The following is a 25978-nucleotide window of genomic DNA, read 5'->3' on the forward strand; positions in this document are numbered from 1 at the left end:
TTACGGTATCAGAAGTGCTTAGTAGCCAGACCTCCTTCACAGAAAGTTCGACCGCCCCCACCTCCTGCAGACTCGGTGACTAGAAGAGTTACAACTAACGTAAAAAGAGGAGTGTTGTCTCTCATTGACACTTTGAAACAGAAACGTCCGGTCACTGAGATGCCATAGCTGCGCAAGAGGGAAGATTCTTCTAACATTTAACTGAAGATAACAGTAGCTACACTAAGGAAAATGAACTGACGATATCTGGCCTTCCATTTCAATTGCTGATGCTTTGTCTTCAGAGAATTTACCCTTATCAAAACAATATTAGACAAGCATGTTCTCTCGTTCTTGCCACCATCGTCTGATATGAAAAGAAGCATGAATAATTTTTTTGCTGTCAGTGAGTTACATCATGGGCAATGGAAGGTTTGTTTGATTGTAAATACATGAACATTACCTAAACTCACACAAAAAAAAGAATATGGCCATGTCCCTCCCAGTGAACTCATGCTAAAGTCCGTGGAGTGAATGATGCCTGAGTTAAAATTTCACCTTCTTGAGCTGGATTTGTCACAAACCAATCTTAAATCCTACAGCACTTTGCTGTGTTTTCAACACTGGAATGGGTACCAAGTATTAGCTACCATTGAATTACTGTAGATTAAATAACAAGTTTTGTTTTTTACAGAACTACACCTCTTAGTTTTAAATTGTTTGTCAGCGTTGGTCTAGCAACCACTTTAACATCTCCCTGACATGCTTTGGAATCATGGTGTAATTATTTCATCTTTTGGTTACACATTGTGGTCTTAGAGAAGAATCGTGTTTAAAACCAAATCAATGATGAAAAATCCAGAAATGGTTTTAGTAATTGAGTTGCAGGGTGATCAACTGAAGCTTTTCAGCTTTAAACATACAAATGAAACTGTTGGCTGTTAAATTTATTCTCCTAAATCTGTCATTTATTCATCAGAAATACCATTTGTTTCATGCAGGGCTCAAAACAATCAGGACTAAGTAAGAAATAATGATTTTATTGTCTTAAAATTGTTATAGAGGCTAAACTATTTCATACTTTTTCCATTCAAGTGTTTGATGAAATGTTCAATTCCGTGTCTGGTTGCACAATTCCCCCTTCCCCTAGAGTTTGCTGCTGAATACTTAGCATGCCAGAAAAAGAACAATTATGTTTCTTGTTATTTACAAAATTCCATGAAATTATTTTACTTTTAATGCTCTTGTAACAAAATTAGAAGAGAGTTGTTTTCTGACAGGGTAGTGCTTCAGGTGATACAATGTTATTTCAATGCTTTTGCTCCAAAGGCTTCATCTGATTGCTTTCATTGACACACCTGCAGACCCTCACAAATCAGCCCAGCATTGCCCTCAAAATTGCACCTCAGGCTAATTTTGAAATGCAGTTATGCATCTTCAGTCTTTCCCTTGGCCATCTTCTGTCTAGATCTGCAGATTGGTACACACTTTGGACATGGAACATTAAAAGTATTTTTAACTAGTGCTAAAAATGTTTTGCCTCCATTTATAGATAAGTTCCGAACCTTAAGTGTCTCCCAAGTCTGCAAATCTGGTCATACTGCAAAGATAAAGGAACATTGTCAATGTTATTCTTACAATAACTCCTTTTTATTTTACTATGCAAGAGACTGTTACAAACAAACTATTTTCTTTTTTATTTCCTTGTTTAAAGAAATTAGTGACAACACCTGGGCAAAGTAACTTAGGAACACAACAGGAAAAGAATGACAATTCCAGAAATTTCTGCATTGAAAAATGCAGAAATATCATTAAACTAAACTCAGCATGATGTATGAGCAAATGTCAGGTGAAGGCTAGCTATGCAACTATGGTAATTCTTTTTAGCTCTCTAGAATACGCTCTGAAGAGCTGATCCTCCACCCATCTGAGATCTCTTCATGACAGAGATTCTGCACCTCAGGCACTGAAGCAATTGTTTCCCCTCTCAAGGCTCACATTCTTGCCATCTCCTTTGCACCAGCTCTATTGCTTGTACAGCTGGAAGAGAAGCTGCTTGTGCTGAGTGTGCAGGGAGAGCTACAGGTGAGGGGGTGCAAACAACTCCCCTCCCCCTAAGCAGTACCAGTGGTTTAACCGAGTACAAAGCCAGATCACAAAGCACGGGCATGGCAGCTTGCATACCTGCTTCTGCAGTTTCTAATATTGATCCCAGTCACCTCTGCTAGGAGCAGTATAAAAACTCACTTCCTATCAGAGAACTTCCCAAATCTTCGTTCGCGAAGCCCAGCCATGAGTGAGATCAGAGAACCACAGAACTGTTTGGGTTGGAAGAGACCTTAAAGATCATCTGGTTCCAACCCCCCTGCCATAGGCAAGGACACTTTCCACTAGACTGGGTTGCTGAGCCCCATCCATCCTGGCCTTGAACACTTCCAGGGATGACTGCCCTTAAAATGTGGTGGCTAACACTGTACCTTTAGGTATATTTGTGAAGTTAAGAGATAAAAAGTTTCCTTTTTTGGCATTGTGCCAGTGATTCAAATTTTATTTTAAATTACTTTACAGTGTCTTTTTAAAGTTCCAGCTGGGAACAGCGTGATTTGGGATTTGCAACTGTTGTACAACAATGAAATAATTTTAAGCAGTATAATTAAATTTCATCATTGCACCTCTACAGTGCTGATTCTCCCCAGGAAAGATCCAGACTAACTAAACCAACACTTAGTGAGCAGCAGTGTGAAGTTCTGCACCAGTGTTGTCAAGGCTATGAACATCTGGTTAGTTTTCAGTAGCAATGTGTGCAATTGCAGGAAGGGCTGAGAAGATAGAAGGGTATTTGAAAAGCTGTACTTCACTCACCAATGTTTGTTTTAAGAGGTTTGTGTCTGTTAACAAAACGCTGTTGTTTTGCAAGTATTTAAGTAGTGTGCTTAATGGTCTGACTATATGTGGCCTTTTTGCTTCAGTAGATCTCCTTATTCTCCAAAAGATTTAATATACATCCAGGTGTTTGCAGAGTTGGAGCCTAATATTGCAAAGCCCATTATCTTTTGTTAAACAGTATATTCAGATGCTCTTTTTACCATGGCCAAAAAAGTATGTATGGGGTGTGTGTGTTTGAGCAACTGCCACTGTTCTAGTTGATGTTATAGCGACCCTTCAGTTATCTATGCATTTTTTATAATACCTAGTGATTCTGTAGACTGGCAGCCATGTTCACTATGCCTTGTATGTCTGATGCCATATTCTAACTTAACCTGTTAAATACAGCTTAAAATATTTTTATTTTATTTATTCTATTTTTACTGAAATATCCTGCATTATTATGTTGATGTATTGTCTTTACTGGACGTGCTCTTGTAACATTCTCCACTCTGTATACTATAGGTTGCCTAAAAAAGGCAGGCTTTGTAATTATTTGTAGTCACATTTTTATTGAAGTCTGTAGAAAAATCATGTAAAGCAAAGCTAATTTCTTCAGTTTTTTCAATGCAAGTACTAAGTTAGAGGTAAGTATCACGTGTCAGTCAGTCATGTCATTAACACACTCCCTTGCAGAAGCAAGGAAATTTATTTTCAGTCAATGACTAAAAGATAAAAACCTTTCTTTTGAAATCTGCAGTGCTGGCTGAAGGTTTTATTTAAGCCACTTACTGTTTCATTTGAAGGGGAGCAAGGAGGGGGGCTGTGAGAGATGTAAGGCCACAGAGGCCACCTACAGGGTGGTTAAATGGGAATAACAAAAATTGCATGGAAGGGCATAGAATCCATTCACAGTAAAATGAGGTTTTAGTGATGTACTTCCTGTGCAGAGTCACATGTTCCTGGAGGAGTAATACGCGCTTTTGAGACAGAGGAACAAAAACTATGTAGTATCTAATAGCTTAATCAGTTCTGTGTCACTGAGGGTTCTACATCTCTTTCCTTTTAAATGTATCAAGCATTTCATAGATCATTTACCTAGAGATCTAAACCTGTTAGTATATCACCCATGGAAAAGAGAACTTTCTCATTTCAACAGTAAGTATGGCCTCAGCATTTCAGCATCAATGGCATCAGCATTACCATCGACCACATTACTCCTTTCTTGGGCAGGTTCATTAACACATTGCTACAGCTTGTATGTACAGTCAGCCAAAGCAGGTTTGTTTAACAGCAGTAAGAAAGAAGGAAACACATCCACTGTTTATTAGGAGAGCCCAGTCTTACGTAAAGCACCTGACTGACACAGAAAAGGACAATTTTCCCTGCTGTTGGCCACTTCTCCACATTTAAATGTAATCTGTTCTGAGAATAAATTTAGCTGCATAAAGTGATTGTCTCAACTGTGACTGCTCCATGAAATTGGGAAATTATTTTTTTGTTCCAAATGGTGGTTGAAGGACGGGAAAAACAAAGTGGTGGCTTTAGAGGTAATAGCAATAAAATGGAGACTTTTGCATCTGGAAAGTTGAATCAACAGTTTCTAGTTGAAAATTACAAACTGGGACAACTGGACTACTGAAAAACAGTTACATAAGATACAGTTTTACTGTAAAAAGTCATTGAGTGTTAACTTAATGTACAAGCATCTACAAGCCATCTGGACTCAGTCCCAGATGTTTCCACCAAGTGAAGCTCAGTGCTTACAAAGCTGCTGATCTGCAGAGTCAAAATATTCACTCTCTGATATTCTTAGTAAGACATCAAGATTCTAACTGGTTTAGCTTCCATACCATTTCAAAAATGCAAATTCTGAAAGCAAGATGAGGCTGATTGTGGGACATCATGACATGTATTACATAAGTAGCCCAGAAATTCTGTCATCAGACACATACATGTATGTTCTTTTACAAGTAATTTTAACTTTAATAATGAATGATACAGATCTTGATTTAAAAAAAAATCATTCTCTAACCACAGAATCTCTTAAGTTTATTTTAACCATTTAACAACCATACAGGAAGGAAAAAAAAATTAAATCTTCTTAGTGTCCATTCCCACTGTCCAACATGTGGAATCTCTCCTCCTCCTAGATGGTTTTGAAATAAGAATTTCTTTTTTTCCAGTTCTACATATTGTGGTGCACAGGTCTAAATCTATCCTTACAGGTTTGCTCAAAAACAAGAGCAGAATTCACTATGTAAATGGAATGGGTAAGGACCATGGGTTGCTCCCAGGGATATGCAGGAGGTATGGGATGTCTTTGCCTAGGAGAGCTGGCTCAGATTAAAATGCTAAAAGAAATTTTCAGTGATTCAGTGAAGCAACAATATCCAGTGAACACGAGCCAGCTGTTTATGTTGCTGGTGGAGTATCATTCACATCCTTTCTTATAAAGGTACTGCTGATCCAGCGACACTGACTGGTGTGGGTGAAGAAAAAGTAGAGATGTTAAAACATTTTCTCTGGATCGATCTAAATCCAGACCCATTTGTCAAATCAATTAAGATTCCATACTACATTTTGTTGCTGCTCATGGCAACACTCTTGCCAAGTATCTTAAATGGTTGCCTAGAGGAAAATTTCTCTTCTGGGCCACAGCTACCTTTGCCTTTCTATATTGCTGTGCTGTTTCATTTTTAGAAAACTCCTAAACACAAATCAGATTATTGTTAAAAGTATCTTTGTGTCTCCCTTTATGCTCTGCTTAGATGATAAAACAACCGTAGCTATTTTACAGTTATTTAATCTTTGCTGGGAAGAGGGAGCAGCTTAGAAGCCCATGACTGTTTCCAAAGACAGGCAAACTACTCTGTGTTCAGTCATTATTCAGCTGACTAGCAGTAAGGTTTATAAATGTAAGTTGTTTTGACAGTATCAGCTCTTTTTCTTTTAAGAAATTGATCAGGAGCAATTATGAGCCATGACATAGTCTGACATGACATTATGATGACAGTTCAGCATTTCTAACATGAGAATATTTTATCCATTTTTCATTGTTAATATTTTGAAGTACACTTGAGTAGAAACCAAGGGAGTAAGTACGAGAAAGCCTGTGCATGGCCCTTAGTATACTTGGCCAGTTTCCTGTACAAAAGTTCACATCTAGTTTTAGAAATAAAGGTGAGCTAACGAGCTTACTGTGCAAAGCATCAAAGTGGAAACTCGCAAAAATGGTACCTAGCACTTGTAAAGAAAAGTAGCCACTTAAAAAATGCAGTCTCACTTAAAAAAAATATCCATTTGAAATTGATTACTCTTACAGAACTAGGCCATGATGGGGGGTCAGATGTGTGATTTAACTTGTCAATTTAAAGTGTATAGCAAGAGATTACAGTTTTTTGACCTCACTCCTCGCAACAGTCTATCAGCCTTAGGCAGCTGAGCTTCATTCACTTTAAAGTGTGATTAGTGGATTAAAAATTACTATATAACCTGGAGATTTCTACACAAATAGCCATAACATAGCTCTTTCCCACACCAAGATTATCCTGCATAAATATATACTGTAATCAAAGAGTATTGATTAATATACAGGAATCTTTACCTTCTGTATAAAGGAAGAGCCAAGTTTGAAGGTTCCCATGGTCAGAGATGTTTAAGCACAGTTGGCTTGACCATTTTAGACAGGGGTGGTGGAAATATTCAACCACTTGGACCCTGTGCTCCAGTCTGGCTATGAAAGTGATGGTGACTTGATACCCTGAGTTTGTTTCCTTGCAAACTTTCCTATGGTGTTATCACTCTGGAGACAAAGTGATTTTCTCAGGCTTCAATATAACCCCGTTATGTCTTGCACGTGCCCTTCGAGGAGGTCTCTCTCTCAGACACCTTGCCCAGAGGGGACAAATGACATGTACTCTTTGGCACTTCAGGCACAGCTGTGTGTGAATCAGGGTTGGCAGATTTCTTCAGCTGAACGTGGCTGTTTGTTTGGTGCACGTTCTTGTGTGTTACTGACTGCTTTAGACACGGGTATGTTACGGACTGCTTTAGGCACGGCTGTACTACTGACTGCTTTTGTTCTGAACACATTCTGTTATATGTCACTGACTGCTTTTGTTCTGGGCACATGCTTTTGTTGTGTTTTACTGACTGCTTTTGTTCTGCACACATTCTTTTGCTGTATGTTACTGACTGCTTTTGTTCTGGGCACATGCTTTTGTTGTGTGTCACTGACTGCCTTTGCTCTGCCCACATGCTTTTGTTGTGTTTTACTGACTGCTTTTGTTCTGCACACATGCTTTTCTGTGTCACTGACTGCTTTTGTTCTGGGCACATGCTTTTGTTGTGTGTCACTGACTGCTTTAGACACAGGAACTTCAGCCTTAACATGAGCTCCAGTTTGATGGTGAAGGGGCTCTGCAGCCTTTGGCTTTCTATCAGTACCAGTAACATTACGTTTACGTCGTTTTACTTTCTGCTTTTTCTCTTCTTTTGGTTTTTCTTCAGAAATGCTATCTAGTAGTCCTTTTTCTGCAGCATAAGCCAAAATGTCTTTAGCAGGCACTTTTTTAGAAGAATATTTCTGAAAATTTCAAAGGAAACAACAATGAATCTAAGTCACAACACAGAGCTGCTCGGAATTTACTCCATGAGAAAACTGTGGCAGAGTCTAGCAGAAGGACTTAAGTCACATATGATAAATGCTAACCAAACTATTTATTCATGAAATTAAGAACATGACTGTTGTGTAAAGAGTATCAGAGCATCTGCTTCTCAGAAACTTTGTTCTCTACCACTCCAAAGAGGGGAAGCTCAGTTCCAGCCTCTGTACTGCATGTCTGACTTGTGGTTTAACCCCAACCAGCAACCAAGCTCACTCATTCCCCCGCCAGTAGGGTCAGGGAGACAATCAGAAGGGTAAAAGCCAGAAAACTCATGGGTTCATAAGACAGGGGTTACTTGGGAAGACAAGTGCCATCACTCCAAATGTCCCCAGTTCCTCCTTCTTCCCCCCACCTTATATACTGATGTCATATGGTATGGGATATGCCTTTGGTCACTTGGGGTCACCTGTCCCGGCTGTGTCTCCTCCCAGTTTCCCAAGGACCCCCAGCCTCCTCACCAGCGTGGCAGTATGAAAAGCAGAGGTGGCCTTGGCTCTGTGTAAGCACTGCTCAGCAATAACAGAAACATCTCTGTATTATCAACCCTGTGTTCAGCACAAATGCAAAGCACAGCCCCACACCAGCCACTGGGGAGAAAATTAACCCTACCCCAGCCAAAACCAGCACACTCCCACACTGACCTGCTCTGTGATGTGTCTGTAATAACATGCATATACATTACACGTGTGTGTGTGTGTGTGTGTATCAGAAGTAGTTACTAAAATACAGAAATGTTATCAGTAACATTAAACGAATAATTTTCCCTATAATGAAAATCTTCCCTCATAATACATAAGTAAGGAATTCTCAGACTAGATTAAGTAGCAACCAGCTCAGCATCCAAGCATATAGAGAAAAAATAGGGAAGAAACTACTTAGAACTAGCTAAGAAGAGGGTTTCTGTAAACCAGAAATTTCAGTTTAAATTGTAAGTACGTGTTTTCTGCTTCATGGAGAATGATCATTTCCCAAATAACCTAAAAATTGGCCATAGGAGCAATTGCTTCTGTCCATTAGAATTTGACAAAAATTTGACAAAAATTATTCAAATTAACTACCTGAAACAAAAGTATTTGTTTCTCTGGAGGGATACAATATGGTAAACATATGTACATAGCATGATTAACTAAAACTCAGGGAGCTAGGTTAAAAATATTTTCTATTGAAAAGAAGAAGGTCAATAATAGGTAAATTAAAGGCTTTTCATATGTGATTCTCTTACTCTTAATAAAATCTTCTCTTCTAGTTTCCCCTAAGAGACAAGCTTCTTTCAAGCACTGTGATCACAGTATGACAGAAAGTAGCACAAATGACCAAATAAGATCTTCTATCATAAATTTGCAAGGAAATTCTAATGAGCTGCTCCCCCCCAACCCCACCCCTTCCTCTTTTGGTTAAAAAACTCTTGCTTTTCTCAGACACAAGAGGAGAATGTTGATGCTCAGAGATGCAAACTAGCCCTTTAAGGCCTTTCCTCAGGAATTGTGCCAACATTTTTCCATTTACTCAGCAAAAGCACCCTGCCTTTCAAGCCAGATTTGCATATGCCTTAGTTTGGGAAGGAAACATATTCATACCTATTTCATTCAAATTATAATAGTGTCACCCATAGGGTTTAAGAGTTCGTCTGCTTGGACACTGCAAAATCCTCATGACACAGATAAAAAATAACTTTACTAGATACCATTTATCATGAGTCTAATCAACCTATGTATTTCATTCCAAGGTATGACAACAATATATTTCCTCTTGATGTTGCTGGCACTGACTTGGATCATGGGCCTGCTCTGACCAGGAACAGCTCCAGAACAACAGGCACATGTTGGAAAACTGCGCTCAGCATAAAATTCCAGAAGTGGCACATTTCAACTGCTCCCTATCCTTTGGTCTTAAGACAACTAAAGAGCATCCAGGAATTTTATTTCAGATGTTCAATTTCATTCATTCTTTTGTGGAAAATTGCAGTAGTCATCTTCTGTGAAGTGATTTTAAATGGTAACTTCCTTAGCTTACCTCTCTTTCTAGAACAGCTACAAAACAGCCACTGGAAATTTCTGATGGCTCCATTTTGAAAAAAATTTCAGTGGAAGCCTCTGAATTGGAGCAAGTAGAAAAAACGGGAGGAATAAGCCTGTAAAAAATAAACAAAATACCAGAAAATCATATTTAAGGATATAAAAGGAAATAAACAAGGATGCATTAAAAGTAATTTCCAAATATGCCTTTCAATGACATAGCTTTATCTTAATTTTAAACAACTGCAATTCAGGAAAGGCATAAGAATTCATCTTTTTAGAAACAATGGGGGTCTTTCCATTTTTTTCAATAATTCCCATTTTTTCCAATTAATGGTATTAACCACCAGATAATAAATATGTATTATTATAATGAAAAACTTTATTCTTTCTCAGGTCTGCAATTACTGGATTATCAAGTTGTCCATGAAGTTGGGGAATGACCTGAAAACACTAAGCAGCTCAGAAATTGCAGAGATATTGACTTTGAGTTAATAGTATATGCTCATAATAAATAATATATCTAAGCTAAAAACCTTAGGTTAGCAAAATTTGCTAAGCTAAAAATATTTTTAATAATTGAGTGATGTTTTTCCAGTTTTACAGTTTTGCAGTGCATCACTGGGGAAGAAAGAACTAGCCTTTTCTCATGTTTTCCTTGTATTCCAGGAACGCCTAGCTGTTACAAAGAGCCCCCAGGGACTTGGCTCATAAGGCTGCTAAACTAGTTCTAAGAGGTCTCAGTATGGAAAAAACACTCTCAAAATGTCTTTTTGCAATTATAACCCACTTCCTTTTCACATTGCTGAGGAATATAAGATAGAGCCCCTCCTCAGTGCTCCATTAATCCTCTTGAGAGAGAGCTTTATTCAAAGATGGTTATGGAGAAATGCATATAGTATTTGTAAGCAATATCCTGATTTGGCTGGCTAGTTCATTTGTAATGGGAAGTCTGCAAAACTGTTTGTTTCTAAGTTTCCACCATGATTTGGCTTTTTTTCTATGTGCCTTTGAACTTGATAAAACAGACTACAAGGCTCACATCCTCCTCACATTATATGTCCTGTGACACAGGAGATTTTTCATTTTACATCAGCTCACTCAATTAAAAAAAAAAAGTGATTAATTTTTATTGATGTATACAAATTACTGTTAGCAGGAATCCCTTCAATGGATGGTCTGACCCTGAAAAATGATGCAGAAATTAACTCAATTTTGATACGCCAAAGAGAAATGCATGAGTGGTTTAGATTCCTCTCTAAACACACCTGTTCACAATGTGTACCCTTACTTAAGGTGAAGCCTTTGCTATAAACTGTCATATCCTTAAGGTAAACTCAGCTTAGCCTGTTTAAAATCACCCTTACAAGTGCACAGCCCTAAGACCATCTGTATGATCCCAAACTCCAGCAGAGCCTTAATTTGTTCAGCACTACTCCAGTACTGCAGAGTAATTCCAAAAGATATAATGCACATAAGCACAACTGGTGTAAAAGTTTCTTGAAAGCCCTCGATTTTATTGGAAAAGGAAAATAATATTAAGTAGACCTGTGATGATCATACAGGATGTTTTATTAGTGTAACTTCCCTCTCAAAGACACTACTGTAAACACTGGGGCTAGTAATTCTGCAACAGTTTTTTTCATTCTATACTGCATTGTTTTATACTGCATTGTTTCGAGTAGGTTCTCTAATTAATTCTAAGGAAAGTGTAAAAGGCATTGTTGCAAGTAATACATGCATCTTAAATGGCTTGAGCCATATAAGACATCTTAAGACAAGCATAATCACACTATACATTTTATTTATGGTGTTCTATTACTGCTGGTTACCAGCAACTTTACTGTAGTGAGAACTGTGCATGAAAACATCCAAGATACTGCATAACAGTGCAGCAAAAACCAATTCTGAAATTGTTATTTATGGAGCTCAATCAGTCTTCAGTCACAAATTAGCTCAAGTCTGCCAAAATCCTAATGTAATTTTATTGTCCCTTTCTGACCATCTGAGATGGCCTTGTATTTGGAAGTAAAAGTATAATTTGGTGGTTTGACAAGTTTCATGATGTTTCTGCAAAACACTGAACAGACTTTGGTTTGGCTTTGAGGGAAGGGGAGGTGTTTTACACAAGGGGGAATTTTTTCTAAAATAATTAAAGCGCTGAGAACTTTTTAATACAAATTCTGTTATATGTGTTACAAATGTATGTATTATTTGTGTTCAACTACTTTGGAGACCATTACATTCCAAGGTTCCCTGAGTTCTCCCCATAGCGTAATAGCTGCATAAAGATCAAGACATGACAGACTCCACAAAATTTCAAATTCCAAAGGAAAACACAGTTTACAGCAAGAGCCATAGATGCTTTTGGACTAGCATACCATCACTGGCAAGACAAGCCCTGATTTCATCCCACTTAATGTAAAAATTCAACCAGGCTAATTCAATTATCAGTGAATTGCAAAAAAGATGCATTTTGTTGCACTATGTCTTAACCTTATGAATAATATATAACTTTTTAAAATTCTTCGGACTGGCCACAGTTAACATTTACCATTTTAATCATGCAAAATGTAATTCCACTGAATATCTTGAGCCACAGTACCTTTCCCTGCGATAGCCAGTGTATTAACATCATCTAAGGTAATATAAAATCTAAAAATATGGTATTACTCTTCTGTGCTTTTGGCAACATACACTCTCTTAACCTGCATCTCGTAATCATCTATTGTATCTATGTGCAAGTGAGTGCCAACTGTTTGCATTTATCTATTGTGACTGAAAGGAAAATCCAGAAAGTACTCACCAGCCTTCTAACGATTTCTCTGTCTGACAGGGGTGACAGCTGACAGGTTTTAACTACATATAAAGTATACATAACACATACTTTTTTCATATATACTTGTATTTGTTATGATCTCTTACTGTAACCCATCCTCCCCACAAGTCATTCATCTGAATACAGGGATGAGCAATCCTACAGCTAGTGTTTTTATTCTTCTATATTATTCTCACAATTTAAGATTTAATTCCTTTTTCCTTCAAAACTGATCATTCTAGGTCAGAAGATGAAAGCATGCTAGCAAGTTCCCTGACTTCTAGTCTCCATTTTATCTTAAACTAGCTTCATTCTCTGAATACTGATACGATAAAAGCAATAGCTCCATCAGAAGAGTGTTATTTCCAACCAGTGATGGTTTCCTCCCATCTCAGTTTCAGGTGAACAAAACTATTAGATGAAAAAGTCAGTAGAATACTGCTAAGTACTCTCATAAACATCAGAAAAAATGGCATGACAGGCAGCAAAAACTATTGTAAATATTAATTTAATGCAAGACACATATCAGTCTGGGAGATAAGAATTATGCTATAATTTAAAGTTATACTTTAATTTTTCCATAGATAAAACTACTCATTCCATACCTATATGGTTGTCCTTTATCTCCTTCCACTGCAGATTCCAGTGCTTTTTTCACTACTAGTTCATTTTCTTGTGGGTAAACTGAACAAGTGCAGTAAACAATAGCTTGTACTTTGTTAACTACAAAACAAAACAAATTTTCTACTGTTCAGATTCTTCATACAGACAGTGGCTTGGTAAGGACTGAAAACATCACAAAAATTATGCTTGGATGTCACTTTTACCAATAAGAATATCCTCCTGCACACATTAGTATGCAAACTCTAATGGTTTTTAATAATTAAAATGTTAAATATTTGCAGATCACAGCACAAATTCAAAGCTGTATCTATCTTTTCACACAGCTACAAAAGGAGAGGGAAGGAAGTGGCAGCATGCAGATGGACTCTGACTACATTTGCAGCATTTCCAAATCAGAGTATGACTAAGTCACAAGCCAGTTCTATACACAATGCTGAAGACTGGTGAACACTAGGACACAGAGACACCTTCAGATTGGAGGCGATCATTATTCAGCGGTTTTGGTTACATGCTTATCGTTAATTAATAGAGTAATCCATGTATTTTTAACAATGTAAAAACTGGTGATAGTACAATGGAATTGATAGTACAAGGTCCTCCCAGAAACTGGAGAACTAGCACACTTACATTTCAGTGCATGAATCAACTCGTTAAGCTGCCTCTCAGCAAGAATACCGAGTTTATCCTCAGACACAAATCCCTGGAAAAGGTCTCGTAGCAACCCTGCATCTAAAAGTAGAGAGTTGTAAATTTAGTATTGCAACTTAGTGTCTTAAAATTTAGTTGTTTGCAGAAACAGATGTGGTTGTTACTAGTGCAGTTAGAAGGTAGGTTTTACAAATTAGAATACCGAGGAGTGCCTAATTTATTTGCTTTCCTTCTTTACCTGTAATTACTGGTGCCTCTTATTTGCTTCTATTTAATGAAAATTGTACAGTGAACAGACTTATACAAACAGTCAATAAAGGAATGTAAGCAAATGGAAAAAAATATACATATTGGTATATTGAAATAAATTTTCTGCCTGTAGTCTTTTTACTTTAAAAAAAATATATACATTCTGCTCCCCAGAATAACCCTCAAACTTCATACTACCAACTTGAATCAGACAGAGAATTATGCAAGTTAATATATGTTTTATAGTAATTAAAATAAGGGGTTTTAAATAAAATTTACTGAAGTACCTACACTGACTAGACCACAATATTTGAATTTATTAATTTCTACCAGAAAGCATGAGCTTTTCTGTATCAAAAGTTACCTCTGTGTTCACTTAAAATAAACTCCATTGGATTGCCAGCACCCAGTCCAGAGCATTGTGGTAGCAGCAAAATAACTGTTGCCTTTTGAAGTCTTCGGTCTGTTGGTTCAAGCTCAGTAAAGTCTTCATGCAACAACCGAATATCTGCAAAATAAAGGAAGAACTCAACAGTTATGCATTGCAAGAAAGCCTACCTACAGGTGATACAAGTGAAGAGACTGTGCTGTTACATAGATTTCTACAGAGCTAGAGCCTGCTAGACCCAGATCCTCCAAATTATAACCTGTGGATTTCAAATGGATTGAAAGGCTAACTAGACCTGCATCTTCCACTGAAAAGACAGCTGATGGGGTTGCAGGGTCTTGTTGCATTCTGTTCTGATCGTGTCCTCTGCATAAACTGGACAAGTACATGTGTTTTGAATTAACACTCAAACAGCCGGAAATCAGACTGAAAGCAACAGCCAAAGTATCAAATAAATGGACCCAAAAGTTCCCAGCTACCAGCTACAGCAACTGCTATACAGTAAGTACTTCTATGGAAAAATTCATCTTGACATTTCAGGAGCTTCCATGTATAACATGGTTAATCTGTGACCTTCAATTAACTTGACTGTAGCTGAAGAGCTGTCAGCACACCTTGTGACAAAAAAAAAGTTGTTACTGCCCTCGCCAAGTCTTCAAAGAAAAGATCTCTGAATTTGGATAGAATTATGCTGTATTTATAGATATCACAAATATCTGTATTACAATACTTTTTGCATACCAACTGTTTCAGCACCTACTTTCACATCCCATATGACTGAAAATATTCCTCAGTTCTTCTTCTTTTGCTGAAGATTTCACACCACAAACGAAAATTGTGGACATGCCATGATTTGTCAGCACTGACATATGGGCAATGGTCAGATAGGAACCTGTGTGAGCCACTATAATGTCATCACCTGCATTCAACAGCGCCTGTGCAGAGTGTACTGCAAGGCTGCGAGACTTATCCTAGAAAACAATGACATAAAAATTAAGTACAACCATCTATTTTGGTTTCTATGAATGCCAACCTTCTTTTCCAAATTAGCAAAGTATTTAATTGTTTTCATAGGAAATGGGAAAGAAGGGAGGAAAAAACTAACCAGAGATAGCTCCTAACACAGAATTAAATAAAGTACAAATCCAAACAGTCACTCAATAAATTTAAATAACTTAATTCTAAATAATACATTAAAAAAGCATAATATCTCTATAGGTGAAAAGAGAGAATGCATATCATCCTCATGAGGGATGAAGAACTCCTAACAACAGCCAGAAAAGAACAAACATAGGCCGCAATTCAGAACAGGTAGAATTAAGAGAGAAATGCAAAACTATTCACATAGCTCTTGACAATCATTACAGGAGAAATGAAGTCCTTACAGATCAAAGATCAAAATTTTGCTGAAATCTGAACAACACAGAGCCAGACTGGAATGCAGAAAACACAGGGACCACTCAAAAGGAGTCAATGGCCTCATACCAGTGGTGATTAAGAAAAATCAGCTCCATCAAATTACTTAAAAAGGCAGGGAGTAAAGATACTGACCACAGGTACAAGGTCTTGCACCAAATCTGACAAACACTGATAATAAATGGAAGGGCGGGAAAACACTGCTAAGCCTTTAAGTTCACATCATTGTCTATGTACTCACAGCATTCAAGCACCACCCTTCCCCACCAAAGAGACAGAGGTTTTGAGAGTTTTCTTTCCTCATTTTGAATACTTTTAAGTAGTAGTACTCAGAATTTGTTCCCATCACCTATGGGGCTCTCATGTATTGTCCTTTTCTGCAAATCTTCTATTAAAAATATGCACACTGAAATTGAATATTGAACAGTGAATCACTATTTAAGTCAGGCAATAAATTTTGAGGCTAAAGTTTCCCAACGATGCTAAGCATCTAGTGAAAATGCCCATTGAAATGTTTCTGCTAGGCACTCAAAATCATCAGATAGTTCAGATAACTCGTGGTTGTGTGTTGTTGCACGGTTACTCCAAACCACTGCTCTACAACAGGAACTTCCAACCAATCTTGACTGGAGAGTCTAATGACAGTAAGTCAGGAAAAAGACCAGTGGGGTTTATGGAGATCTAGGAACCACACTGCACAACATACAAAGAAGTGTGATCATTCCATCCCAAACATCCAGTTGAAGAGGAAGAAATACTACAATAGCACACCAATATCTACTAACTGGGGGAAAGCATATAGAGATACATCAAAACTTTCCTCACATTTTTTAGAAGTGAGACTGCCTCTTTGATCACTTTTTATATTTAATGTCAAGAGTTTTAAGATTAAATGTAAAACATTCTACTAACCTAAGTGTACCTATCAATTATAAGCATTGACATTTGCATGCTAAATTTAGTAAGTGAATGAGTTTGTAACCTTCTAATTAACAAAAATAACAAAAACCTTAGGAGACTATGTTGCTGCCTGACTGATTTAATAGGATAGTCACACAATACACAACCTCATTCTAATGCAAAGCAATTACTTTAGTTTGCAGATCATCTGACTCAAGGGTGACATCAACTCACCTGCAGTAAGAGTTTGCAATCTGCAAAAAGATCTAAATTAAGCAATTCTTCTTTAAGAGAGGAAGGAAAAACCAATACATCATGGCAATGTTGGTCCATGGCATACGTATAATGGTCAAAGTCTGACACAGATTCAACCTTTGTGAGTCCCTTCGTCTCCAAATCTCTGATAACATCTTCAAGGCTGTTAACATACAACTCTGACCATTAAATATGCAAGAGTTACTTAAGCAATATAGTTTACATTGATTATATGAATTTTTTACTTCTGTTAGTGTGTGCATACGTATGCATACATACATAGGTACAGAATGCCATACCGCCTGTAGGAGGGGAACTGACCATATTTTAGGCATATAAGTTCTGGTTTGAAACAATTAACTTAATAAGTCTGATAAAATAAATTAAGAAAGATGTACGTGTCTCCAGAGAATGATTCAAAGCATCAAAACAGAAATGTCCATGTGCTCAGGACACACTGTAGTAAATTTACTGCTGGAATGCTTTAGTTCTTTCGATTGCTTTCAATTTAGCCCAACTCACCAATGATTTTAATGGCTGATAACCAAAAGAATCCTTGTGTAAATGTAATGAAGGCATAACTGCTGAGGTTAGCAATTCAAATATTATAAAGATTTAAAGGTATATGTAGCAACATTTGTTTGTTGAACAGTGCCATAGCCTTATATGGTACATTAAATGTGGGATGAATGCAGCAGCTTTTAGTCCAGTCTTATTTAAGGGCTGCAAAGTCACAAACAGAGTAAGACACATTATCTTCTAAGCACCAAACACTGGTCCAAGACCAGAGTAGAAAAACAAAATTCTTGAAAACATTATAAAATGTATTACCTGTCTAACAAAACAAATAACAGGATAACTTGGTATGGTTCATGTATCAGTTAGTACAGAACTGGGAACATCAGTTATAGTGATGTATAGACTATAAAAAGTAGTCTACAGAATATAAGAATTTTTAAAAGTGTGTTTTTATTTCAAGTTTACACCACCCTCACAGAATAAACACCACTTTAAGTATTGTATCTGTCTCAACACCCTTTGCCAAGATTATGGCTTACACCAATACATCCACTTTTAAAGATGTTTCCTCTATCTTCTGTCATCAAGTTTACTCATCCATATTTTTTTTAACTTTATTTCCTTGTTTCTTTTGGTTAAAGACCCACACAGGCAACAAAATAGTAAAAAAACTGTTTCACAACCTTGTTACAGGGTATGAATACCATTACTGCAATATATAAAAACTACAAGCAAACATAACACAATGGAACTGGACTAATCAGAATTTCCTGTAAGAATTTTAAATTACTGGTAAAAATATAACCTGAGAATTCTAAAACAAGTACGGAGCAACCTATATCACTTCATATGTAAAACATCAATACCAAATGATACTTTAAAGTCCTTACCTTATTTTAAATGTGTTTATCCAAACATAGAAAGGTAAAGCAGAAACTCTTTGTTCCTGCTTCCATATGGTTTCTGGTACAAAGTGTTCAATTGAAAGAGCATCGTATTTAATGCGACATCGTGCCAGTGCAGCTGCCGCTTTGGTCCTACGACTACAAAAACACAGTCATAAGTTTAAGAAGAACATTTCCTATCCCAGACAATGGTAGATGCAAGGTATAGTCCACAGCTAATATTATTTCATTTAAATGCAGGTGGGACTGGAATTATGACAGGTGACTCTCAAATACATTCACTTTCTCAAACAGCTTAAAAAACCCCAACCCAATATATTTTGGAACTTCCACCTGTGGAATACAATCATGAGATTCATTCAAATGTTTGAAAATGTAAATACATACATGTGCAGAATGAGCATTTGATGAAAGCTGACCTGTTCTACAGAAACAACACCAACACAAGTATGATGGCAACCAGGAGTCAGAGAAAATATGCTCAGTCTTTTCTCCCCACAAGCTCTTGATATATGATAATGCACAGCAAATAAAAATTGTTGGTGAACTACTTCAGATATATTACTTACTGCCCTCCAGCAATACCTTGCACTTAAGATATCCATGAACGTTTTGGGCTACTCTAAATCCAGCAACGGCACAATATTGTCTAATAAATGCCTTTAGAGTTCCTCATCTGACTAACAAAATAATAAATATAAAAATGTTTATTTTACGTACCCTCTTTTTTGTTCTAATTTTTAAAAATAATAGATATTTAACAAAGTTCCATAATAGAAGTACTGCTAAATAGATGCATGTTATTCCATTCCATGACCTCTCGATTCTATTACACTCATATTTATGAACATTTACTGAATATTTAATTTCTCTCCTAAAATTGTATGATAAAAGTTTCAACAATGCCAAAATACGACAAGATGCTAGTAAAATAATCCATAATATAAGGATGGTTTGTTAGCTGTATTTTTCTTAACTATATAAATATGAAAGTTTCCCTTCAAACTAGGCTCTCATTAAAAATTCAAAAAGGCCACAAGATTTGAAAATAAAAGACATGCTTAATAACTATTATTAAAAGGTACTGGTTATACAAATCTGCATTTTTGCTAATATATATCAACAAAAAAAGCTCTTTGCACATATACCTATATAAATAATGCCCTATTTCCTGGACTTCTTCTACAGGTTCCTCTTCATGAAAAATCTTTCGTGCTTCAAACTTTCGGTCTTGTAGGTCATAAAGCATCACAACAAGCAAGCTGGTTAACTCATCTGGCTGCAACAGAAACGCATCTGGATAGCAAAAGTGACACAAAGTGTACCTTACTTCTGCAAAAAGATCCATATCAAACAGCATTCTCCTGTGTGAGGCATTAAAAACTCCAGTGAAATGCTTATTTGGAAGAATACAAAAGTAATTCGTTATGGAGAGCTAATAAAACACTGAAGATTGTGGTTTTTTAAAACTCAAAATACACATTTTGTAAGTTATTTAGCTTATCGAAATTAAAAACATTCTCCAAACACAGATAAAACACTGCATCTTAACAACTTCTAATGTTATCAGCATTGAACCACTGAAATTGTTTTCTCCTTGTTAAGGAATTGAATAGCAAAGCTAACAAAAACTTCTTGTCTAAATTCATCTCTTGTGGGATTCTTCTGTATGTAGTAGCCCATAAACTCAATTGTAATAACTGTTCTGCTGTTGGGATTTATGTAAAATCTCCTTTCCATGTCAAAATTTTTACACCAGGGAGCATCACTGCTTAAGGACAATAATTAACAGCACTTCTGTTACTATTGTCTACCTCTTTCCATGAAATTCCTACAGTTATTATGCCTTCTAAAATGCTCAACTTCTCACAAATATGACCAAAATTAGTTAGAAAACTCAAGTTATTAGGGAAATACCACCAAACACAGAATGTTAGCATGTAAGTCTTACTTCCTTACAAAAACAAGCAAAAGATAAACGTGTTGGATCATTTGCCTGCTCACATCAATCTCCACAAATAACATCAGTTCAAGTTCATCTTGCAATTTGCATAGCCATCAAAGACTAAACTGGAAGGAACAGCAAATTACTCTGTAAGGTCTAGAATTTCTTTTCATGTCAAAGCAAGAAAGTATGTTCAGAGAGTAACCTGGACCAATTTTTGCCAGTACAATATTTGTATACAGTATGGTTTTCCCAGGAAATGAAATGTGGGTTCAATGCATTTTTTTTGTCTGATGGGATTCTCTCTATGCTTTCTAACTCCCAAGGACAGGAAGGATACATGATTTTTTTTCCCCTGCTCACAAGGGGACACAGATGGAAAGGAAAGCACATGGACAATCTGACTGAGCAAGTACTACCCTGCAGTAAAGATTATGGGTCTCTCTCCCACCTTCTTTCTTTGAAGGTTTTGATTCCCTTCAAAAGATTGTACGGTGCAACAGAATCTCACAAACAACATACCTAGTACTTTGGAGACAGAGGCTTTGGACAACTATCTAAAATGGTCAGCAATATTTCAGTCTGAGGCTGTCATATAGTTCAAAACAACAAAGGTTGCTTTGAAGAGTGTTGCAGAAAAGATTCTAATTACATCAATGTAGAAAATATAAAATTTATTTCCTCACAACAACATTCACTTACTATTGACTGGCATGGGTAAACACCACTATCTAACAATATTTCTTCAAGAAGATCTTGATCTGCAAAAAAAAGAAAATGTTGACAAGTTATGCTATGAAATCTACAAAATTCTAGGGAAGAAAAAGAAAACCTGATAAATCACTAAATTGTAAGTTTAAAACATCATGAAAATTAAGGGTAAATTCAATCATGAAGAATAGCAACTTTATATAATTCCTTTACATGAAAATGTATAGGGTTTAAATGTTTGTTTGATTTCACAAAAGGCTAATAACACTTAGCTATATTTAACTATTTGAGGCATATGAGTAGTCTTGTAATAACCTGCAGTTTAACAAAGAATTCCTCAGACCTCTGCTGTCAGAGATCAACATGTTGCTTTCCTGTGTTTTCCCTGCTGCATCATTTCTGTTGGCAATTGTTGGAAAAGTTTTGTACTTACATTTTAGAGCACTGAAAGCCAGTTCATAAGATACACGCCTGGAATGCTCATCTTTAAAAGCCAGCATGGGAGATTCTGAGTTATCGCCGTACCGCACTAGCATTTTATCCTTACTCTTTTCAGTACGAATGCCTTGAAAAATCTTAGCTGCATTCATGTACACGGAGTCGGGATAGCCATCCTTCTCAGTTAGAGCCACTGTTCTTTTTGCAACGGATCCTTTTTCATCCGAAATTTTAATTTCACTCAAGTCTGACGTATCATTTATAACATCCTCATGTGAAGATACCAAGTTACTTTTAGAACCTGGCATTTTTCCAGTTGCTGACTGTGTAAGTGCAAGTCACAGTCCTGCTGCCTCTGCAAAAAAAAAAGTTTGCACTGAATCATGAAATTTTCTTTTGCTAGAATAAACTTTTCCCTTCATTTTCAGGTTTTCAATAAAACTTATTTTCTTTTTCAGGCACTAATGCTGCAAAAACATTTATCACCTATACTTGTATACATCTATCATCTTACAGTATACAGAGAAGTATTTGTAAGTTTTCTTACCTTATTTGTTTTCACCAATGCCAGTGCAAAGACTGTTATTTGTTTCAAAGAAGTCAGTGCTTTACAATAAATGATCCTAAACAGATTGTACAGGGAGATCTGATTCTCTGTGTCTAATAAGAAGCATTAGTATTGTGGACAGAATAGAATCTCTTACTAGGAATTCTCCTTTAAGAAAAAAGACACCACTGAAATTTCAAAGCAGACATCATATCTTCCAAAGAAAAACCATCTTGAAAAGAGTTGCAGTGAATTCCAAATGTTTGTCCACTAACTTGCACATCTGTTCTTAAAAGCGGAAAAGAGAGATCACCTAAGAGTTACATATTTAACACAATACCTAAACAGCAGAATTTTAAATGCAGGAAATCCATTCTGAGAGTTTCTGAAGGTATTATTCAACTCTCCATAATCCCATGTGCATTTCTTAAATTCTCTACACATCCTACATAAACAATAAAATAAAAACTACCTTCCCCAGAGATGGAATGGGGTTTCAAGAAAAAGAAAAATAAAAAGGCCCAGTGTTAGCTGAATGCAGATATATGCTAAAGTCCCACGTAAAACACACCTAAAGTATTGGATTTACTCTACTTGCTCTAGTTGTTATAACATGCTTTTATGATAACACTGGGAGGTGTTCAGAAGAAGGATAAGCCAGAACAAATTTAAAGATAGAATTAATTTTATTTTTTTTTTAAATCAAACTAGTCTTAATGTCTGGGGAAGAATAATACAAGAGAACTGTGAGGAATTTAGCAGCTTTAATACAGAAAGTCAGGCATGGGTCTGGTGCTGATAAATATTTTAGAACTAACAGCATAAAACAGCAGAATTTGGGGGGTTTGCCAGTCTGGAAAAAAAAAAAAAAAGAAAAGAAAAAAGGTGATACTCTGATCAAATGGAAAGGATCTTCCTTTTGCTACATAATTTAGTTCAGCAGCATTCTCAAGCTTTTTCCCTGCACTCCCCAACACCCCTCAGGGTAAAATACATACTTCTCAGGCCAGACATACTTGCTCAGCACGTTTTTTTTTCCTCTTCCCTTTCCTGCCCATCATCACAATAAACCATAGTGGCAACACTGGATGGCAGCACAGAGTTGGAGGGGAAAGAAGGAATGCAAGTTGTTGCTTTTCCAGCAGGCAGCCATGAAATGCCCCATACTGAGCCAGCACTCCCCCATTCGAACTCCCTTTCCTGAACATTGGTGACACTCAGCCCATTTCTCCCCTCTCCAAGACCAGCACAAGTCAGTGTCCAACCAGCCCAGCATGCTCCAGACAATGGACCAGTGTTCCTTCCTGAATTCTGGCAGCTCACCTGGAGGAGGCCACATCTCATTCTCCTTCCCCAGGATTTGCTCTCCAAAACTAAGAACTGCTAACACTATCAAAGCAATTCTTCCCATTTCTTTACAAAGGCTTCAGGCAAATAGTTTCCTCTGGTGGGAGCTTAGCTCCAACATCTCTAGTGTTAGATGCAGCACTGATGAATCCATGGAGCAAACATAAATTAATTGTATGAAGCTATATTGAAACAGAACAAGCAGTGTTATCAAAAGAAAACACTATTCTTCACTAGAATAAAGTACCAGGTTACCTAAACCAAACAGAAACTCTTGTGCTTAGAAAAGAAAAAAATCATAAATACTTTCAGGGTCTTTTAAACTAATTTCACCAGCAAACTTGTATACGATTTCACAGAAACATGGACACCATCTAAAGGGACCTGGAACTCGAACCCCTTCTCCAGGTGAACATAAATATTCCTGTTTAAAATATGTAGCAAGTGAACTATGTCTGTGGTGTCAGGACTTTGAAGACTTGAAGAGTTCCCAATTACTCTTTGTGACTTCTTTGCCACAGCCGATTTTGCCGAGCCACAAGATACACTGATATTAGGATGATGTGATGAATATACTTTTCCAAAAGATAAATGTCACCCTAACAAAGATGAGATGACAGTGTTCCGCCCTGTGCAGATACACTGCACAGCTGCAACACTGTAAATCACTGCCTGGATTACTGAACACTGTGCCAAGCAGAGTACACCAAGCGTGATTAATATGAAGCTCAGCTAGGAAGAAGAGCTTCCCAGAGAAGAGAGAAAAGATCCTGCCTTTGTGGAAGAAATGAGTTGGATCTCAAGCAGATTATGCAGCTGATGGGGAAAAAAAACTTTAAAGGTCCCAAGGAAGCTATCACACTACTAAAACAGAATGGCCTTCAAAGTTCAGAAGTATTTCTTTTTCACTGTTTAGTTAAGAAATTTTTCAAATGAAACATGAATCTGTTGTGTTACGGGGTCTCTAAAGCAGATGGAGATATAATGTGAAGACAGAAAAACATAAAATAAAAGTTTATAATATTCCTGAGTCATACACACACTGAATCAACCTTATTTGGACCCAAATCCAGCATCTCTCCATACAGTCTTAGCACACTGATTCCATGTTAAAAATAGGTACATACTCTCTGTGATCTGGCTAACTAGAGGTACAAAGCAATAAAGTACTTGTGGCAATAAAGTTTCCAAGCTCCTGCCAACGTACTTCCATACTGTTTTCCTTAAGCTTGATGAAATTTACAAGTTAGAGTAATAATAGGGTATGCAAAAGAAGGGAACTTAAAGACATCCATGACTAAGATTTAGGCAGCAGCTACTGGGCAGCTGTTCTCCATGACACCTAGAGTTCCTGCGGTAAACAGCACCTATTTCAGGATGATACTGGTTGTGAAAGCACAGAAAATAGACAAGAAAGTTTCTCCCCACTTCTGCTTCCAAGTCACAATCCACTAAACTCACGACAATGATCAGGACTACTCACTGTTAAGCACAACAGTTCAACAAGCACTACCAGTAGCATCCCAAGGAAAAAGGGGTGCTTCTTTCTTACCTTATCTGTGCAAAGGGATGTACAAAACTCTCTTCCAAAAATACCTGTAATTACAGATGCAGATAAACTCCCATAACACAAGTTACTGTATCCACATACAAACAATAGCAATAAAGATAAGAAGACTGCAGATTCCAAATAGCAGAGTGCGAACTAAGGGTGAGACTGGGAATCTAAATTGGACTATACTGCTTTACAGTCAGGCAGCGTGAGGTACGAGGCCTGGAGGCATTCACATTTCTTCCTATCTTTTTTACACCCAAAGATTGAGAGGAGCTCTCAGCTGCTCTGATAGGCCCTGTGTTTGAAGCATTCAACACATCTAAGACTAAGCCCACAGGAAATCCACTGGAAGAGTACCTGAAGAGAACATGGGTGAGAGAGAACAAAGACTTTATGCTCATGCTCTGAGAAAGCTCTTGAACAAGATGTTTTAGTTAACCTTTTTCTCACTCCCTGGACATGGCTCCTCACAAACAGTAAATCCTTGACAGCCATATATATACACGGTAGGTTTTGTCTTACTAACTCTATGGGTACACATGACCCCATAAATTTCCTAACATCAACTGCAACTGTCTGACACAGAACTCCAAAGCCTCTGCTCTCCCCAGCTACAGTCAACTAATCTGGAGGGGACGGGAGATTAGTGAGTCAGGAAAAGAAGTCAGCCATGAGACCATTCCCCAGCTCCGCTTTACTCCCAGCTCAAGTCGACTCACAGGACAGATATGCAGCAGCTGAAAAAAGAAGAAAAAAAAATGGGGGGGGGGGGGGGGAGGAAAGCTACTTCTTTGTATAAACAGGCAAAACGTTCCGAGATTGCCTTCCCTGGGCCGGGACCTCGGGGCTCGTACCCGGCCAGGCCGCTCCGCCCGCGGCCCCTTCGGGGCGCTGCGGGACAGAGGGCGCTCCCTGGGGCTGCGGGCACCCCTCCTCGCCATGCCGGGCAGGGCTCGCCCCACGCCCGGCAGGGCAGCCGGACCGCCGGGCCGCCCCGCCGGCGGGGCCCGCACGTCCCGCTCGCCTCACTCGCCCGGCCGAGCCGCGGCCCAGACGCACCTGCGGGGCCGCTGGGGTGGGGAAGGGGCGCCGCCAGCGCTGTGCTCCGGCGGGGGGTCCCCCTGCCCAGGCCCCCCGCCAGCCCCCTCTGCCGGGCCGGGCATGGGCTCAGGCCGCGGGGCCGG

General features: G+C 37.8%; 2 protein-coding genes across 20 annotated transcripts in view; one reads left to right on the forward strand and one right to left on the reverse strand.

Annotated features, from left to right (window-relative positions):
- APBB2 (amyloid beta precursor protein binding family B member 2) overlaps positions 1-4294 on the forward strand; it is a 180751-nt gene extending 176457 nt beyond the window's left edge. For all 16 annotated transcript variants that reach the window (XM_064652950.1, XM_064652949.1, XM_064652952.1 and 13 more), the window contains one exon: positions 1-4294. In XM_064652950.1, the coding sequence (XP_064509020.1) occupies positions 1-168 (168 nt within the window). In that variant the 3' untranslated portion in view covers positions 169-4294.
- Positions 4142-25947, reverse strand: NSUN7 (NOP2/Sun RNA methyltransferase family member 7). 4 transcript variants are annotated; one of them, XM_064652969.1, is made up of 13 exons: positions 21893-25662; positions 21341-21700; positions 20899-20957; positions 19400-19530; positions 18237-18389; positions 16807-16990; positions 15017-15227; positions 14233-14376; positions 13599-13700; positions 12953-13070; positions 9528-9645; positions 7184-7432; positions 4142-6849 (listed from the first exon to the last, which is right to left on the reverse strand). In XM_064652969.1, the coding sequence occupies exons 2-13, from the start codon at positions 21651-21653 to the stop codon at positions 6691-6693; spliced, it is 1941 nt and encodes a 646-aa protein (XP_064509039.1). In that variant the 5' UTR covers positions 21654-21700; positions 21893-25662; the 3' UTR covers positions 4142-6690. The 4 variants fall into 4 exon arrangements, with proteins under 4 accessions (XP_064509039.1, XP_064509036.1, XP_064509037.1 ...); XM_064652966.1 differs by lacking the exon at positions 21893-25662 and adding an exon at positions 25854-25947 and having other exon boundaries at positions 6830-7432; XM_064652967.1 differs by having other exon boundaries at positions 6830-7432.
- Between the last annotated feature and the right edge of the window lie 31 nt (positions 25948-25978).

Source organism: Pseudopipra pipra, chromosome 4, assembly GCF_036250125.1.
Source record: "Pseudopipra pipra isolate bDixPip1 chromosome 4, bDixPip1.hap1, whole genome shotgun sequence".
In the NCBI taxonomy this organism is placed as follows: domain Eukaryota; kingdom Metazoa; phylum Chordata; class Aves; order Passeriformes; family Pipridae; genus Pseudopipra; species Pseudopipra pipra.

What these genes read in the sequence shown, in the direction of transcription:
- NSUN7 (XM_064652966.1), bottom strand. Translation starts at nt 21,653, where the DNA reads ATGCCAGGTTCTAAAAGTAACTTGGTATCTTCACATGAGGATGTTATA. An exon ending in TTTACCCATGCCAGTCAATA is followed by an intron (nt 19,531 to 20,898) that starts GTAAGTGAATGT and finishes TTTCTGTTGCAG; the next exon opens with CCAGATGAGTTAACCAGCTT. An exon ending in ATAGGGCATTATTTATATAG is followed by an intron (nt 18,390 to 19,399) that starts GTATATGTGCAA and finishes GTGTTTTTGTAG; the next exon opens with TCGTAGGACCAAAGCGGCAG.